The following is a 19,443-nucleotide window of genomic DNA, read 5'->3' as shown; positions in this document are numbered from 1 at the left end:
CTCCCCACCCCCACCCCGTTCCAGGGGAGGCAGAGCCACAAGATAGGGGGAGCCTGGGCGCCCCACCCCCCACCAACCAGACTTTATGAGAATGAAAAGCAGCTGGGATTTGGGGGATTATCTGTCATCAGTGAGGAGTGTGCCTTGATTAGCTGATTGTGTGGCTTTGGGCAGGTCCCCTCTCTTAAGCACCAGTTTTGTCGCCTGCAGAAGGAACACAAATACGAAGAAGGTGATGCTCGAGGGCTGGGTGGCGCTTACCTGCCCCTGAGGAGGCTCCAGCAGCAGACGCAAGGGTAGGAGCCTGAGGGTGGGGTTTATTCCTCTGACCCCTCTGGATACTTCCCTGCACGTGAGGCCACCTCCGGCTGTCAGGCGGCCCCTCCTTCAGTGGCAGGTTCTGGGAATCTCTCTTTGTCCCTTCGGGCCTGCAATGAGGCTTAGTGTTGCTCTAGCAGCTTCTCAGAACTCGAGACATCATCATGGACTCCTGGGAGGCCCAGGACAGGCCCCGAGCGGAATGTGAAAAGAGGCTCCAAGGTGGCCGCGGTCTCCCTGGCCCTGCCCACCCAGGCTCCGCCAGTCCCTTCCTCACGGCCTCCTGCCAGTCGTCCACATGGCCCTCCGCTCCCGGCCAGGGCCCTGGCTGAGGCTGAACGCCACACGGAAGAGTGGCAGTTCTGGAGTAAGTACTGAACAAATACGGGGTTTTCACCTATTTTATGTATACGGCTGTACTGGTATTCTCATATGTTGCTAAAACCAAGGAACAGTAAAACCGCATTGAATAAAGGGCACCTTCAAGTACCAATCATGTGATCTTGGGCACATAACTTTGCCTCTCTGGACTTCATCCTCAACTGCCAGAGACTGTGTAGGACTATAGGACCACTAAGATTCCTTCACTCACTCACTCACTCACTCACTCACTCATTCACTAGGCCCGATGCCTTGATTCTGGGCAAGGCCCTGTGCCAGGTGCCAGCTGGGCATGTGTGTGCGCGCCCTGCCCTCAGGGAGGGTGTCAGACAATAAACACCGAGACAAGCCAGTGTGGACTTATGAGAACAGGACCACAAAGGTTTGTTATGGTTAAAGGAATGTGTACAATAATGGAGAATAAAGAGGTAGGTAGGGCGGCTGGCCCTGTGTGAAAATGGTAACCTTTTCAGTTGCGACAGGAAGGAAGCAGGCAGAGCATTCTGGAAAGGAACATGGGAAGGCTCTTAGGCATTGTTCTCGCTCCAGGAGGCACATTATTTCCCCCCAGGGGAGCTCTCAGCCCAGGGGTTTGCGCCTGATGGATTCTGCCACCCAGGGGACATCTGACCGTATCTGCGGACGTTTTGGGTTTCACAGGTGGGGAGGGGTGCTACTTGCATCTACCGGGTAAGGCCAAGGCTGCTGTTCAACATCCTGCGACGCACAGGACGGGCCCCCAACGAAGGATTAGCCAGCCCCAAATGTCAAGATTGCTAACGTGTGGAGACCCTGACTTAGCCCCATTCGCAGATTCTTATTTAGTTGGTGCTGAGTGGGGCCCAAGCTTCATCATTAAAAAAAAAAAAAGATCTCTAACCCCTGCATACCAGGATGTGGCAGAATGAAAGGACTAGAGCGGCTAGTGCCAAGCCAGGAGAGGCGAGCAGGGCTGGAGAGGCAGGGGAGAGATGGAGAAGCAAGTTTGCTCTGCCTTAGGCTCAAGCGTTCTAAGAATGGTCAATCTTAATCTTCTCGCAAAATTCCTTTCTCAGTTTCCTAATTCGTGATGAGCTTTCCCGAATTCAGACAACTGTGCTAGTTCCCCTTAAACGATATCCGAGGATGAGCACGGGGCTTGGGAGTCACAGCATGTGACCATGGGAGGGTTCTTGACTTCTCCTCTGGAAAACAGGGGTTGCTCTCAGAGGGGCCCTGAGGTTACAGAAAGAGCCCAGGCACCACAACACCCGGCAGGCAGCAGGCACCCCACGAAGGTTCCTATCCCTCCTTCACAAGAGCCGTGTGTGAAGTGTGCCGCGATGTTCCCGATAGCTCCGAGTGGTTTCACACGGTGACACCTGTCCTATCAAAACCTCCTTTAAAGCACTGCCTTCCCAAGTATTTCTTTAAAATCTCTCTTCTACAAGTAAAAACATTCCCCCATATAAACAGACTTATCAGGTATTTATGTAGGTCCCTGAGACCGACCCTAGAAGGTACGTTTGCCCCAAGTCCACGCTGTAGGGCTGAGATAACGAACAGAGTGACGAACACCCTGCAGGAGGAGGAGTGGCAAACGTCAGCATCCCACGCCCTGTGCGGCTCAGAAACGGGCAGCGGTAGACACGTGACTTGCTCTCGCCCGCACCAGGGTCAGAGGAACACAGTTTCTCAGGAACAGGATCTGACACGGACCTAGGCCCCACTCGGAAAAGTGTTTTATACAGGCTTTGGGGCCCGTTCTTGGCGAAAAACAGTAGTGTTTAAAGCAAACTCCAAAGAGTAAATATTTTAATTTTCTTCAAGAGTATTCTTCATTCCATAATATTTTCAACAGTCACACGGTACGAGTTACATTTCCACAGAGGTACTCATACAGCAGCAGTATTCTTGAAGTACTCACAGCCAAAATTAAGTAGGGAGATTAGGAAACTTAGCAACGCGTATACACAGCATTGTGGTGAGATGAAGGTCAATCTCTAAGTTAAGTCAGGGTGGATCTGCAGAAGGGCCGGACTCGGGGCCCCTCCCGAACCCCACCCTGGAAAAGTGACCACCCTGCGGGACCGGCGGCCTACAGAAACGGCGGAAGACGAATCCAACCAGAAACTGGAAGCTGCCATTTCGTACATACACAATACCAGTGCGACAACAAAGGAAACACGTTTCTTAAAGGAGGGGCTGCTGAGTCCACGGCCCGCGGCCCCGGAGGTGTCCCCGAGCCCCCCGCCGCCGCCTCTGCCATCTCGAGACGCACAGCAGCCCGCACTCGGGCACTGACCATGAGGCCACATGCCCGGAACCACGGTGCCCATGGTTGGTACGGGAGGCAAAAATCCCTGACACCAAATTTTTTAAAACTGCTACCTCTCGGCGTAAACTGTTGAAACTCAAATTTCTCATCCCCAAAGCAGCCCACAACGACGGTGCGTTGGAACACCTTTTCTGTCCCTGATGCACACAGGAGCTAAGGAAAATACTGCCCGCGTCAACGGACCGATGGCAGCTGGGCTTACGAGGTCTGTTAAAGGGGGTGGTGCGCCTACGTGGTCCTGAAAACACCGACAGGAAAATAGGTTGGCTTGAAAGCACTCAACTAGGCTTCTATGGAAAGACTGGCTATACCTTCCAATAAACAGAAATAAGATTGTTTGACAAAAGATTTTTCCCCTACGTTAACTATACACTATACAAGTAACCTTCCTAGTTAACCCTAAGACTCACCAATTTCTATTTGATTGATTCTATTTGATACCAAGTGCTGCGTGCCATGGATGCAGTCACAGAAGAGTATCACTTGGTTTCTGACAGTCCCGTACTTCCAAGCTCAAAGAACTTCACAGACATTGGCGCTCACAGCTTAAGTAGGTCTAGAAGCTCTCACTGAAAACTGCTGAAGGTCAACACTGCCTGCTGTCCGCCTGCTCTGGGGAGAGTCCACAGTGCACAGAACCCAACCCAAACACACTCGAGGGAGGCAGGACACCCTTGGACCAGCGGCCCCTGCACAGGAGGAGAGTTGTCTAGACTGCTTTGAAACTGAGCAAAGGCACCAAACCTACACAACACCGTTTTTAAAGGAGAGGATTAGAAACTAAACATTTTTCCTGGAAATATGTTAATACCATTTAAAAGTGACACACAGCAGGAGGCAGGAAACATCAGTTTTTAGTATTTTTGCTATTCTAGGCACACTGCCACTTGGAAAGATTCCCTAAAGTGAGTCTTGCATTATAAAAATATTGATGTGAAATATATGTGCTTCAAGTGGGAATCCAAATTGGACCCAAACTTCAGTAAAATGAAAGTTTATTGCTATGTCTAGAAGAAACACCGTATCACGTCTATCCTAAAAGGCAAATATTAAAAGGGGATGTTCTACTTGTAAATAATAGCCATCTGGGGACAGACAGGAAGGGAAACCGGGGGTGCACATCAGCCCCATTCAAGAGAAAGTATTGCCGTGGCCCACGGCCTTCGCTGCCTTTCTAAAGTGGTTTTCACATGCTTCTGTAACACTGTGGTATTCTAAAACCCGCCGATGGATCTTGGTCAAGCTCGCTCACCTGGACTCGCTGGGGAAACACCTCTATAGCCTCCACGCAGCGACACGTGGACACACGCCGTCTACTGCATGCAGAATAGCTCATCACAAGTCAACCACGCAGGCACAGTGCCCACTCAGCAACGCAGTACTCTGAAAGATCCATGATCTTAAGGGGCCCGTGGCTACCGCGTGTGATGTGACCTCCGTGCTCTCCTCCATCGCCACCAGACCGGGGTGTCACAGGTCTGGGGCAGTCCACCAAGGACTACATCCACCACGACCACCACCACCACCACCACCACCACCACCACCACACCCACACACACGCACATACACACACACACATGCACACACACACATACACACACCCTGATCATCCAAAAATCTCTGCTGGGCTTTGTCATACAAAACCCCTTAGTTCGCAGACGGATGCTAGGTTTACAGAAATCTAATGTCTTGGCCAAGTCACCTGCTGACTGAGGGCAGATCTGGGAGCCCAAGGGTCCTGCCCAACACTCTTCTTACTGCGTCACTTTGACATAAAGGTTGGGAAAGACATTTTTAAGAAAAAATTGAGGATACTTAAGAATGCAGAAGTGTTCAAATACAGTCGACGCAGACATCTAAAAGAGCATCTCGGTTAAACTGGCAACAAACAGAGCCTTGACACTGGGCCTTTCTGAGGCAGGTTTCTGACTCCCAAACCCAGATTCTGCGGCCAGCACATGCATGAGCACAGGAAAGAGAAAGAACCATGGAGAAGACATTATGAAGATACATGTTACAATAGGATTTATAAACCAAACTTGTCAAAAGATGGGTCTATTTGCAACTCAAGAGTGCAAAGAAGAGGATGACTATTTCTCCCTAGACTATATCTAACTGAATTTAAATAGTGTAACTATGGAAGATAGATTTTAAAGAGATTTTATATTTTTAAGTTTGATCAAGGGCTTTGCAGTGTGATTAATCATCACAAATAACAGACACAGTATGTTCTGTTTTAAGGACGCATGGAGCACCATGGGGTCAGTGAGCAGGGCGGTCAGAACGTGTCCCCGAAGCAGGCTGAGCCTCTGCGACGACACACAGGTGTGGCTACTGTCCAGTCAGGATCACATTGTACACGGACTCCATTTATTTGAGACAGATGATTCGGATGGTTCCATGAGCAGTGCCTTTTTAAAGTTTTTTAGCAGTAAAAAGGAAACAATAAAAATTAAACGCTGTTTAGCACAATTTTTATGAATTTTAAACGTCCAGATGTTGGTTTACATTGCTTTCTTGTTCAGAAAATCTAGAGAACGGAATCGATTCAACATCACTTTCAAAAACCCCAAACTGAAACGCAGTTCTGAAGTCAAAATTCATGTGGACGGCATTCTCCCACTTCAGAAAATGAGAATTCACATCATGCGACTTTAAACAGTGGATGAACACGAAGTCCTACACTTACTTTCTGCAAGATTCACCTAAAGTCAAAAAGTGAGTCCTTGCAAACAATTTTCCTCTCACACCTAGGTAATGACTTACTTGATATTAACCAAAATCAGGTTCGAGAAAGTATTCCCCAAGTGTCTTGGGGTGGGTCCAAGTACTGCATCTATGAATATGCTCTATGAAAAGCAAAATGTTCATGGAAGCATGAAACAATTTTACCTTTAAATAAAAATACTTTATTCATTCCTGACAGGTTATCAAAATGTACATTGTTAACCAAGTAAAAACGGTACTCCGAAATAGCTGACTAGGGCATATTTGGAGGATTTTTGGTTAATTTCAGAAAAGTAAAAATCATTTCCAATCTCCCTTTCCACACATTCCTAACAAGCTTGCGCTATATCTGCTTAAAAGTGAACACATAAACAATCATATGGGCCCCAGTTCGTTATAGAACACACATTTTCATTTACACGTAAAATAAACGGAAGTCACTACATCTGAGTTAGCTTCCTTTGCCAAAAACATTCAGTCTTACTCCTCTTTATATTTTGTGAAAATCTGTAAATTACATAACAAATAGATCACATGACTTGTATTAATCTAAACACACGCACACACACACACAGGATAAAGTGCAACACAACAGAACATGTTCCGTTCTGCAACATTCACGTTCTCAAACGCCCACAGACAGATTTTCTGAGGGAATGGAAATAACGTTCTCAAGTGCACGGACACTAAATCCATCAGACTAGGTTATTTATTCCTCAGTGATATTTATATTAAAATCCTATTTGCTTCGCTTTCCCTGTAGCTTCTGTCTCTCATTCTCAATGAAAGTTTTGAAGCTGTGATTCTTTTTAAACCTTGAGAAAACTCAATTCCTCAGGGCAACATAAATAGTGCTTTCAAAGTGCACACATGTTTCTGAGCACTCTGTACTGTAACAGGAGGTTTCTAATGATGTCTCATCCATAGCAGGAGAATTACAGCCATTTTAATAAAAGCAAGCAATCCACTCACTTGGCAGCAAACACTTAAGGACTTTTGACACTAGCCACCAAACATTTCTCTAGGCAAGTACCAAACTAGCCCTAAAATGTCACAAGTTTTTGGTTGCATGTTGCTTTGATATTAAATTATTTAACTAAGAAATGCTTTTGTTCCTGAGATGAGCACAATAAAGTTAAATGAGTATCCTCTAACGCTACCAACAGGACACCTCCTCCTTATTCTCACCCTCCCTGTCTCCATAAAGGACCGCATCTGAAGTGTCAGTCTTCCCCATGGCGCCATTTCTGTGACTCGTCTTGCCGGACATCTGGTCTAATTTGGTTTCTCATGCCGCCTAAGACGTTTGATGTCGCTTCTGTGGCAACAATCAGAGGTCTCACCACTGCAGGAGGAATCTGGCGCAGGACCTCGCCCACGGCACCAGTGACCCCTCTGCTCTCGTGTTCTCGAGCCGCGGTTTCGTAAATTGTCTGAGCCGTGTCTGTAAGTCCCTGGAAGGGGAAGAGGGCAGAAGGTCAGAAAAATCTCGGAATTATCCTATTGTATACAACTTTAGCAGAGTTTATCAACATGATGCTTGTAACGAGACCAAAAAACCCACTGTGCTTTTGAGATAACCAGGATAATTGTATTTATGACAACATTGTAATTATAGGGAAAATAAGAGGCAATTATTATGATTTAGCATTTTGTTGTGACATGTGCGTGTAGAAAATATAGCTAAGCTACCATTTCATGTAGGGAAGCTTAAAGAAATATTTAATGATCCAAGAGTAGCTTTCTTGGCACTATTAATCACTCTAGTTAAATCAAACTTAGCAAACAAAGCTTCTGGAATAAATATAATCACAAAAGGAATACGGTGATAGTTCCTTTGATTCAACTGTAACAAGAAAACCCAATTCTACAAAGCTCCAGAAAATTGTTTTAAATTACTGGCTATGTACCAGAAAAGATAACTGTGGAACATTTAATTAAGATAAAAGGACTGGATTAAATAGAAAAAATTCTGAAAACATAAAGCAGGAACACGTTTAATAATTTAAAAGTTTCTGTAGCATTTTTTTCATGTTTCTTATAATTGTGGAACATTAAAATAATCATGACTGCTACCCTTTAAAGCTGAATATATAAATGTGTTGATCAAGCCAAAGTGGTAAAGCCCCGCACGACTTCTGAATCTACCATTTGTCTAACTCAGAAATCCCACAGGGCACACGAGGCACTGTTCCGTTGTGACCATCTCAGTGAAGGGCACAGTGCAAGGTGCTTTGGGCTCTCCAGGGAAATCAGGGAACCCTGTCCTTGCCCAGAATCCAGCCATCACTCCAACAAACTAACGAGAGTATCATTTCTACCTGGCACAGCAGGGTAAACATGTAATACCGTACGGGGAGAAAAAGTACATAACTAAAAACAAATACAAGTGCTGTTTTTAAAACTATCCACAGTAAGTGAAACCGTGACAACAAAGAAAATGCTCACTGTTGATCCATCTGTCCCCAGCATCCTTCTCTCTCCTCTCTCAGCTCCCCTCCCTAGCCCACAGACAACAGGCAGGTATGAGCTGACTGTAATATAGTGAGTACCACCACCGCGTCTGGAGACGACAGACGTGAATTCATATCTCAGCTCCATCACTTCAGTGTGTTACCTGAGCCGAGTCCTTTCTTTCATTCATTATTTTGTTTTGTTAGTCAAGTCCTTTCAATGCGGAATTAAAAGTCTATGGGGACTGTCCGACTTCGCTGGCACAAGGCACCCGCAGAGACTGGTGCTCCGTGCTCACGAAGCACGCCCTGGACCACGGCCGCTGCCCTCACACAGCTGCCTGCCTACCACGGAAGGGAATGCCGTAAGCAAGGGTCAGCCAGCTTTCTCTGGAAGGAGCCACGTGGCAAATATTTGTGGGCCACACAGTTTCTATCATATATGATTTTTTTTCTTTTTACAATCCTTTAAAGTTGTTAAGATAATTCTGAGCTGGTAAATCCACACAAAAACAGGTCTGAGCCAGACGTGACCTAGAAGCTACAGTGTGCCAAGCCTGGATCTAAAGGAAGAGCCAAACTGTAAACAGCTGGAATGTTTTCTCTCCACCTTTGAGTTACTAACATCTAAAAGGGAAAAGATACATTTATCACCATGTAGGAGCCTCTGCTTAAAATGTTTTTAACACGGAAGTTAGATTCGGTCTAATCAAGCACACGGTGCCATCTCGATCCATGCTCACTGTTCTCAGCCCCCTACCCCCGTTCTTCACACTGACAGTCTTAGAGAGAGAACCACACGGCAGACCCGAACACCCAGGGTCCAATCGTGGCCCCACTACTGACTCCCCCCACTACACTGGGGAGCCATTNCTGCTGAGCCAGTGTCCTCGTGGGCAAGTGAGGAACACCACCTACCTTTAACACCTGGTGCAAAGTAAGCACACAAATGTGTTTTCAAATGAATACAGATTAAATCAGGCAAGCATCACGCACACCGCAAAGTGCTCCATATCCAAGTGCTATGATATGCTGCTGCCCACCGCCCCTGCTATGCCTGAACCCCAGGATTATTTTTATAAATCTGTTTTCTTTCTTTTTTTTTTTAAAGATTTTATTTATTTATGTGACAGAGAGACAGCCAGCGTGAGAGGGAACACAGCAGGGGAGTCGGAGAGGAAGCAGCAGGCTCCCAGCGGAGGAGCCCGATGTGGGACTCGATCCCAGAACGCCGGGATCACGCCCTGAGCCGAAGGCAGACGCTTAACGACTGCGCTACCCAGGCGCCCCATAAATCTGTTTTCTAACATGTCTACTGATAACTGGCCCGATTCGGACATCTACAGGAATGGGTCTGACCAGTAATTATTCTCCCAACTAAATCCCCTTTCAAGAAAAGCAAGTGGTCTCACCTTTATTCCACTAATACATTTCCTGGGGGCCCTACTTCAGTGGTCTTCCGACCACTCGGGACCACAGAGGCCACTTTGTCAGGGAAAAGACTGTCCTAGGCACTTGTGCCTCTCAGAATACGACAGGGAAAAAGATCTTTAATGAAATCCTAATACATGCATCAAGAGTAAAACCACCTCAAATTTCATGTCACATTAAAAAGAACGTCTAGGAGAGATGACAACAGGGAATGCCCCCTACAGTGTCCATTAAGAACCAGGATTCATGGGTGCAACTAAATTGCAATTACGTGTAATAAATGTCGAGATTCAGATGGTTACAAATCACCAACTTCATTCTTATCAACCTCTTGAAACCAATGAACAAAGGGACATTTACATAAACATTCCTATAGCAGTGGTTTGGGGAAAACAAGGTCTACCAACAGGAAAATAAAGTATGCTATAGTCCTGCGATGAAATGCCGTAAGACACTTTAAATGAGATGCACGTGTATCACCATGGATAGAGCTTGAGAGGCACACGTTACAGACTGAGACATGCACTATGACCCCATGTATGTTAACTTCTAAACTATAAATAGTACGTGTTGCTTATGGATACATACACAATAGAACTATAAAAACTCGTACCAAAACGTGTACCATCTTGAGGAGAGTGAAGGCATGGGAATGGGATCAGGGTGAGTGATTCACCCGAAAAGCTGTACTTTTAAACAAAGCTGAGTTCTACAGTGCAGGGCAACTACGGGCTGTGTCCAGCTGGCGCGAGTGTGAGTGTGTGTCCGCTACCCGGCTGGCTTCTGCACGTGAGGAGACCCAGCCTTCCCTGCAGGTCACGACTCTCGCTGAGAGCCCGTCACTACGTGGCCCTCCTCTCCGCCCTCACACAGACATCTGCACTTGCTGCTGGCAGCAACTCCAAGTCTACTCCCAGGGGTTTCCAACCACAGAATGCTCTTGTGAAACAGCCAGGAAAGCAGGCCAGCTGGTTACAGCCCGCCCACCCAGGTAAGCGCTCACCTCTTTCACAACACTGTAGGCTTTGGCCACGCCTTCCCGCAGGTCCACTGGCTGGTGGGCTAAGCGGTGATGAGGAAACCTTTTGATCTTCTTGGGCTCCATAGAAAGGGTCCCAGGAGACACCATGTCATAAGCAGTCTCTGCTGCTGCCTGGATCATTTTATCAGAAAGTAAGAAACGAATCAGAAGAAAGTCTGCAGAATTCTGCTCCAACAAAGCACCTGCCATCGGGACTCGCAGGCCCTGACGCAGGCACGTCTGCACTATCGGGAGTTCTTCACAACAAAGCCTTAGCACTTTTATAACAAGAGCATTAAAGTGCACATTAAGGACTAATATCTGGATTGAGCTGACTTTCTCAGTCCCTTCTCTGTCCCCCTCCTCCATGCTACCAGGTTAATCGAGAATGCCCTGTCTGTGAACAAATGGAAAAGGTCAACTGGAGCTTAATACTTACCGTAACAAACCTTAATACGTCTACTGTTTGATCTGTAAGGCTTTCTTCATGTTTAGCTATCATCTATTCATACAAATGAGGCAAAATAAATCCTCAACTTAATGGTTAGAATTTAACTGAAATAAGCAAACAAACTTGACACTGTATTATTTCACTGCTTTATTCTACAAATTACTTAACACCGGAGAGCTGAGTAATAAAAATAACAAAAACCCACAATATTAAATATTCCTAAATAAGGTATCTATTCTCAACATTTTGTATATTTCACAATATCTCCTTAAGAACATAAAAGTCCCAACCATTCCACAGTAACTTTTCCTCTCTGTACAGAGTAAGGCAGTCTGTGCAAAGATACCTGTATGGTCTGAACCATCCTGTTTGTGAGCTCCAGAGCAGCCATCGCTGTCGAGGTGCCAAAGGAGGCAGCACCTCTCTGGAACCCTCTGACGATGCGACCGTCCTTCCGGTACTGCTCTATCGGTAACCAGACCAAGTCCTTCAGGCCTTGCACTAGAACAACGGTCAACACAGAGAAATCAGTGGGAGTGCTGGAGCTCAGATCTCCACTATCACTCTAACCCTGGGGCTTTTAACTTCAAATGGGATGCAAAGTGCTCTTACATGTGTGCATGACCACACACAGAGGTTTTTTTAGAAAGACGGTCCTCACACAGACTGTCCCAAAGGCACCCATAATTCCAAAGGGGTTAAGAATCATAGATCAGGGCGCCTGGGTGGCTCAGTCATTAAGTGTCTGCCTTCAGCTCAGGGCGTGATTCCAGGGTCCTGGGAATGAGCACCACATCGGGCTCCCTGTTTCGCTGGGACCCTGCTTCTTCCTCTCCCACTCCCCCTGCTTGTGTTACCTCTCGCGCTGGCTGTCTCTCTGTCAAATAAATAAATAAATAATCATAGATCAGGCAAAATAAATCATCTTTTGATTAAAAAAGAAAACTCACCTAATTGTACTAGTGAATGCATAGGCCCAACACCTCCCAGGATTCCTGGTAGTTGGTTCTTCTTAATGTCAGTAAGCCATTCAGTGATTGCATACGAAAACAATTTGTCAACACCTAGCAAGCTAGAGCAAATGACTATTAATATACGGAAAAGAGAAATTTGTAGGTTCAGATAAGTTGGGGGGATTTTTTTTTCCTAGTTTCAGGGGTAGAATTTAGTGATTCATCAGTTGCATGTAACATCCAATGCTCATTACATCAATGCCCTCCTTAATGCCCATCACCCAGTTACCCAATCCCCCCACTCCCCTCCCCTCCAGCATGTTCCCTAGAGTTAAGAGTCTCTTATGGTTTGCCTTCCTCCCTGTTATTTTTCCCTCCCTTCCCCTATGTTTATCTGTTCATCATATGAGTGAAATCACACGGTATTTGTTTTTCTCTGACTTAAATTCATTTAACATAATAAGTTGGGGGGATTTTTTAACTTAAGACAAAAGAAAATTTACCAATTATAAGGACAAAATATTATTGATGTTCAATCTGAACATACATATACACACATATACGTACACATATATATAATCCAGTTTAATGTTCGTAATTTCTACAAGGCTTTGGTAACACGTATAAATGTGTTCTTCCACTGCTCCTATTTCTTGAACATCTAAAGCTCTAGCATAGGGGGCGCCTGGGTGGCTCAGCTGGTTGAATATCAGACTCTTGGTCTCAGCTCAGGTCATGATCCCAGGGTTGTAAGATCAAGTCCCACTTCAGGCTCCGTACTCAGCACAGAGTCTGCTTGAGATGCTCTCTCCCTCTCCCTCTTCCTCTTCCTCCCCCTCCCCACACTTGTGTGTGCACACGCCCTCTCTCTCAAATAAAATCTTGAAGCTCTAGCATAGGATTTACTCACTGTCTATAAATTGCTACATGGTTCTCAGCGACTAAGAACCATTACGTTGTGAACTTCCAGTCTTTTAGCTAAATAAATGAATTTATGACTTTGGGAAATTATTAAAAAATAACTATAGCTATTTTTGAAAAATACTATTCTGTTCAAACTACTACTCTCTCAGCATAAAAAGTAGCCCCTAATCGGTAAGCCTCCTCTAAAAAAGAGCTCTCTGCACACAATACTGTAAAATAATGATTTATGTTTGCTAAGAAAAGTCAGTGTTTGACTTGTTGTAAACTAATTACAGTCATTATACCACAGAGCCTCATATTATAGAAATCGACCTACCCATGCCGATAGAAAAGCCGCTTCAGCTTCAGTTCTGAGCAGTTTAACTGGGCCAGACCAATTAGAATCCCGGCTAACGTACCCTTTAAAATTAAAAAAAGCCAGATTAATGTATAACTGAGAGACCGAACATTTAAAATAGTTGTTATTTGGGCAAGTCAAAGTAATATTTATTCACTCATGCAGCTAAAATACATACTTAATAATATATACGACCCAATTTATACTAAATTTTACTCATGGGTTAAGTAAATGATGTTTACTTTAAAAACAATTAAATTTTAAAATCTTGCATGTCATGACAAAAAATTCATGACAGAAAAAGTTTAAAAATTAACTCAATTAGAAAAACAAAGGAGATAATTTTGTAGAGTATATTTATACAAAGTTTCCAAACCTGATCCATTGAAACGTGTTTGCCATGATAATCAAGACGAATAGGAACTTCTGATGTGAATCTAAATTCTCTGAAGATAAAGAAAGGAGGGGAGTTATTTATATTCAAAAGTACTAATAGCTGAAATTAGATATAAATTAATTTGTTCAACTGGATAATAAAAACAAAACCACAAAATAATGTGAATATCTCAAGGCCTAAATAAAGGGCAATGTCTTTTAGCTCTACCTTTTCTTAAGGTAATAAATATAACAACTAAACTAATGTTAAGCATTTTATACACTGTATTTATTTCATTTAAATTTTCTCACAAAAAACTTCTCCTAGTTTACTAAATGTTTACCTTAGAAAATTTATTCTGGCAGATATTCTCAATTTATACACAGGAATAATAAAGGCGACCTTCAAGATCAAACTAAATAATATAATCATTACCAAGAAGTAAAAAAGAGAAAAGGTAAGGGATTTATTCCAGCTCCATCATGAAGCAGGAAGTGCCAGAAAAGCCAGCCATGAATCCCAGTTTCACCAGTTATACGTGATGCAATCATGGGCAAGGAACTTAAACTCTGAGCCTAAACGTCTTAGTAAATTTTAAAAATGCCACCTAACACTGGTGAATTTTAGTGAGCATTCTTGAAATTAATGCTTATAAACAGGGTATCGACACACAAGCATTGGGAATTCTGTGAGAATGAAATCATAATTACACACTGATGGTACACATCAAACAAAAGGAGCTGGCTTCCCAAAGTTGGGCTGTAAATTGGGCTTAAAACACAATTTTCCTACAGAATTAATGTCTGCATTTACATCCTAAGCCATTCCACAAAAGTCCAATTTAACCCCCAGTAAAATGGAAATGTTGTATTTAAACATCAATCACTACAGGAGCCTAGGACCCCAGGTCATCCCTCATCTTCCAAATACACATCTCCACTTGGTTCTCTGGGCATTTTGGCTCTCTTCCTTTCTCACTCTGCTTTCTTCAGGGCACAAATATGACAGATCATATATTTTAATTATCTGTAAGCTCAATTATATAGGGAATTTTTCTCGACTTTGTTCACTGTGCCTAGAACAGAACCTGGCAGACACAGAGTAAGAGCTCAATAAATATTTATGGAATGGGTGGTGGATATTACACCATCACTTAGAAAATGCACAGATTTGGGATTAAGACCCGCGTTCTGGTCTTGACCGGGCCACTAACTGTGTGGTCTTGAGCAAGTCAACTTACTTCTCCGGACACTGAAGTTCCTCATCTGTGAAATGAGTAATCTGGATTTTATCACTGACTACCACCCCTAGGCCTACTAGGAGCTTTTGAGAATAAAAACAGAAATCCACAGCTATTTTAGGGGCGCCTGGGTGGCTCAGTCATTAAGCGTCTGCCTTTGGCTCAGGGCGTGATCCCGGAGTCCTGGGATCGAGCCCCACATTGGGCTCCTCCGCTGGGAGCCTGCTTCTTCCTCTCCTACTCCCCATGCCTGTGTTCCCTCTCTCGCTGGCTGTCTCTATCTCTATCAAATAAATAAATAAAATCTTAAACAACAACAACAAAAAAGAAATCCATAGCTATTTTAAATAGTCTAATTAAAAAAAAACCCAAAACAGGGGCGCCTGGGTGGCGCAGTCGTTAAAGCGTCTGCCTTCGACTCAGGGCGTGATCCCAGCGTTCCTGGATCGAGTCCCACATCAGGCTCCTCCGCTGGGAGCCTGCTTCCTCTCCCACTCCCCCTGCCTGTGTTCCCTCTCTCGCTGGCTGTCTCTCTGTCACATAAATAAATAAAAATCTTAAAAAAAAATAAAAAATAAAAAATAAATAAAAAATAAAAAGAAAAAAAGAAAAAAACCCAAAACATTTACCTGAGTGAGGCTATACAAGCTGAATAAAAAGTCAAATTTCTTTGCTTTCAGGCCAGAATTGTTAACAATTCAATTTCTTTTGGACTGGCTAGCCAGTGTTCACAAAAACCAAACTAGGAGTTCACATGTGATTAATATAAAATGAGAATTCAAATTATTACTTATGATACATAATTTTTTGGTAGTAAGAAAATTTAAAAGATCAATATGGGAAAGTAATAAAAGAGATTCTTCTTTCCTGGTGAAACATTTGGAACTGCCAGAGGTCATCTATCCAGAATCTTTCCAATTCTCATATTGTTATTTTTTTTTCTCTGTTTTCAAGATTTATAAAAATATGAAAGTACTTTAAATAGTTATACTGCCCGCTTTGGGCTATACCCTAAGTCTAACCTAAAGTCAGCTTGGAAAGACAGAATTTGGGGACAATCGATGTCAGCAGGAGTAAAGAAAATGAGGGGAAGTAACTAATGGTCCCTCACAACACAGGTGGCTCAGATCTTCCTTCTTTCTCCTTCCAACAGAGCCAAGGCTCCATGCCCACCATGAAGGGCCAGGAAAGAAGGAAAACGGGAAGAATGAATGGGTGTAGAACCGAGGGATAAATTCCAGCGTGCAAGCAGCTAGCTGAGCCGTGGGGCAGGAGCCACAGCAGACAGCGGGAGCACAGCGTGCCGGTCTTTCCCGACAGTGCCGACTGAGCCAGGGAGCAAAGGGTCAGGAAAGACACAACAGTGATGGTGAAGGGCAGATGGAAAACCAGATGGAAAATGCCCACACGGGAGAAGGGAAGCACGGGGAAGCCAAGGTGTGTAAGGGAAAAGAGGAAAGGACTTCATGTTTGAGGAAGTACAAATAAGCCATAACAGTGACTGGGAAGAGGGAGGAAAAAAGAAGAAGGTAAGAGGAAAAGGACATTCCTGGTGCAGAATCAAGAGAAATGACTCCCGAACCACGGTCACTACGTGTAATCAAGGGGTGCAGGATACGTGGAGCCCACAGGTAAATAAAGACACCAGTTACTGTTTGGCAGTGCAAAGAAAAGCTGGCGTAACCTCACGATTAGTGGTACACAAACACATTAAAGAACAACCTGCAAAACACTGAAATAACTTCATTTGTTATCAAAATTCAGTGATTTACCTAAAAAACACTGGCTGATCACTAAATGATGCTTCTTCAGCTGTGAAGTCCTTCTCTTCCTCCCCATTAACCACTTCCACTGAATTGGCACCATTATCTTGGGAAGGCTGCTTTGGCCCAGGGAAAGAAAGAACTAGATTTGGCTCCTTGGAGGTGCTTAAGTGCCTTGGCAAACTGCAGGTGACATCAGCTCCAGGAGACTTTTTAACTGAAAAATAATGTGCACATTTGAAAGATTCAGAATGCTTCTTTGGAGCAACCATTTAAAATTAACCTGGATTTAACTTGTTTTGCTACATTTAATAAACACAATTACTGCTGCAGAGAAAATTGACTTCCACCTTTTAAATTATTACTCTTACATAAACTGCATTTGCAAAATACAAAAAAATAAACACAAAGCACATTTATGTAAATGAGCATAAAGACTGTAAGTACACTCTCAAAAAGGCCTCATAACAATCAACGTCAATCCAAGTAATTGTGACAGACCTTTTCAAAGTACACATATTTAATACCTTCTGGATCTGGAGCCATTAGCAGCTCTACTTCTGTAGAAAGACTGGTGAAGAAATCCTTCAGGAAGAACAAGGCATCCTAAAATGAAAAGATGTAATTATAACCAAAGGGCAGGGGTGGGGACACACACACACACACACACACACACACCTATTTCTAAAACTACAAAGTATCTCAAAGTCTCATATTTTACTCATTATTCATATACCACTATAATTTGAGTTCTTACTCTGTGTGAGGCACTGTTCCTATTCCCCATCTCTCCTCTCTCTTGCTCGCTCTCTCTCTCTCACACACACGCACTTCCATGTTAATTCTCACAACTCTGAGATTACAGATGTGAAAATTAAGACACAGAGAAGTCCAAGATTACATGCCTATTTCTAAATCCAAGTAAATTTTGGTTTCTCAGAAACACGGCGTTCTTGTTCTTGGACGCCAGTGCTCAGTGTAAACCGGAAGTGGGCTATTACTGCCACGAGGAACAGCAGCCAGCCAGCCTGGACACGTGCGTGTACCTTGCAAGTTCTTACTACCTTATTTCTGCCTTTACCACTATGTTCTATTGCCTTAACACATTTTCTCCATTGGACATGACATTCAAAATTAAAATCAATAAAATCACCAAGTGTGGTCTCTTCTGAAATGATACAATAACAAAAATGCACGGGCCCGTCCTAATGTTGCCCGAGCAAGCCACATTCACCCGATATCAGCAGCTTCGTTTTACCCACCTCACTCACACTGACAGACCCCTTTTGGAAAATATGAAAATTAAATGCCTGAGCCCATTCTTTCTTATTCTTCCCTTCCACTTAAAAAAATTATCAATTAATATAAAGCATTAATATTGTACCAAAGTGCAATGTGGTGGGGAATTACAGCATCACTATATTTGGTAGCATACCCTAAGTTTGGTAATTCCAAAGGATCTGATTAACTACTGATCACGTTTATCAGAAGTATAAATGATAAAAGTCAGAAAGGTATTTTTCTAGGTAACATGGCACATGGGAGACTGAGGAATGGAACTGAAGAACAAGCAGGTAGTTTCAACAGTACTGAAAATATTTTGGCTCTGCAGTAAGGTAGTGGGTTCATGAACTGTTTATAACATTATGCGTTACATTTATGTATGTCTATATTTTGTTATTCACATTACATACATTATATATTACTATACAGATACGTGTATATATACACATATTTGATAATGTATGTATATTAGATGTTTACAAAGTTAATAGCACCTAAAATATTATTCTTTGACCACTAGATGGTGATATTTTAACACAATAAATACTTTTGACTCTTGGACCGCCTTCAAAAAAAAAAAACAAAAACCCACTACCACCACAAGAGAAAACTACCAGGTATAAATATGCTCTTAAAAAAAAAAAGAGAGAGAGGGAAGACCACAGAGACAGTGGCTTTTATCCATTTTCACTACAAATGCACAAAACAACAGAAGAGGTTATACTAATCGACAGCATTTCGATATGCTCTCAGAAGTTTTGGTTTTGGTATTTATGCTAAACTCTTTACAACTCAATAAAATAACCTAATTTTAAAACTAGTAAGACACAGACCCTTCACAAAAGCGTATACAGATGCCAAATAAGCATGTGAAAAGATGCTTAGCATCATTAGTCATCAGGGAAATCCAAATTAAAGCCACAATGAATACCAAATAAAATCGTTAAAATTAAAAAGACAGTATCAGGTCTAGTCAGAGTGTGAAGCAGCGGCAGCTCTCATGTTTGGGGGGAATGTACAAGGGTATAACCATGGAGGGGGGGACTGGCAGCTTCTTAAAATGGTCAATACACATCTGCCTTATGGCCTGGAAGTGGTTTATAATATCCAAGACAAATGAAAACAAAGATCCATAAAAAGACTTGTACAAACTTCATAACAGCTTTATTCCTAAAAGCCAAAACCAAGAAAACAACCCGAATGTAAATCATGGAAATGGATGCACAAACTGTGGTACAGCCATTCAACGACACCCGTGCTCAGCAATAAAAAGGAAAAGACCGAACAGAGATGAATCGACAGCCTCAGCACAGATGAAGCTCCTGGCACAGGAAGCCAGATACACTTCCATTCACATGACGCTGTGGGACGGAAAAAGCTAACCTGCGGTGATGGAAATGAGACCAATGGCTACTCTGGGGTGGTGGAGACTGACCACAAAGGGGCACGGCGGGGGGGGGGGGGGGG

General features: G+C 43.5%; 2 protein-coding genes across 3 annotated transcripts in view; one reads left to right on the top strand and one right to left on the bottom strand.

Annotated features, from left to right (window-relative positions):
• The window catches only part of BDKRB1 (bradykinin receptor B1), a 42,867-nt gene extending 36,602 nt beyond the window's left edge, over nucleotides 1-6,265 (top strand). The window contains exon 2 of the transcript XR_005837628.1: nucleotides 5,542-6,265. The gene's annotated coding sequence lies outside the window, so the exon portion shown is untranslated. The remainder of the gene's footprint in view (nucleotides 1-5,541) is intronic.
• Nucleotides 6,266-6,430: 165 nt separating this feature from the next.
• ATG2B (autophagy related 2B) overlaps nucleotides 6,431-19,443 on the bottom strand; it is a 73,063-nt gene continuing 60,050 nt past the window's right edge. For both annotated transcript variants that reach the window (XM_008702438.2, XM_040641469.1), the window contains exons 35-42: nucleotides 17,220-17,298; nucleotides 16,702-16,909; nucleotides 13,690-13,759; nucleotides 13,293-13,375; nucleotides 12,050-12,171; nucleotides 11,446-11,600; nucleotides 10,631-10,780; nucleotides 6,431-7,197 (exon numbers count right to left, since the gene is read on the bottom strand). In XM_008702438.2, the coding sequence (XP_008700660.2) occupies nucleotides 6,967-7,197; nucleotides 10,631-10,780; nucleotides 11,446-11,600; nucleotides 12,050-12,171; nucleotides 13,293-13,375; nucleotides 13,690-13,759; nucleotides 16,702-16,909; nucleotides 17,220-17,298 (1,098 nt within the window). In that variant the 3' untranslated portion in view covers nucleotides 6,431-6,966. The remainder of the gene's footprint in view (nucleotides 7,198-10,630; nucleotides 10,781-11,445; nucleotides 11,601-12,049; nucleotides 12,172-13,292; nucleotides 13,376-13,689; nucleotides 13,760-16,701; nucleotides 16,910-17,219; nucleotides 17,299-19,443) is intronic.

The sequence above is a fragment of the Ursus maritimus genome, unplaced genomic scaffold (assembly GCF_017311325.1).
Source record: "Ursus maritimus isolate PB19 unplaced genomic scaffold, ASM1731132v1 scaffold_25, whole genome shotgun sequence".
NCBI classification, from domain to species: domain Eukaryota; kingdom Metazoa; phylum Chordata; class Mammalia; order Carnivora; family Ursidae; genus Ursus; species Ursus maritimus.
Note: the sequence above shows the minus strand (reverse complement) of the source record. Positions and strands in the feature narration are given on the sequence as shown.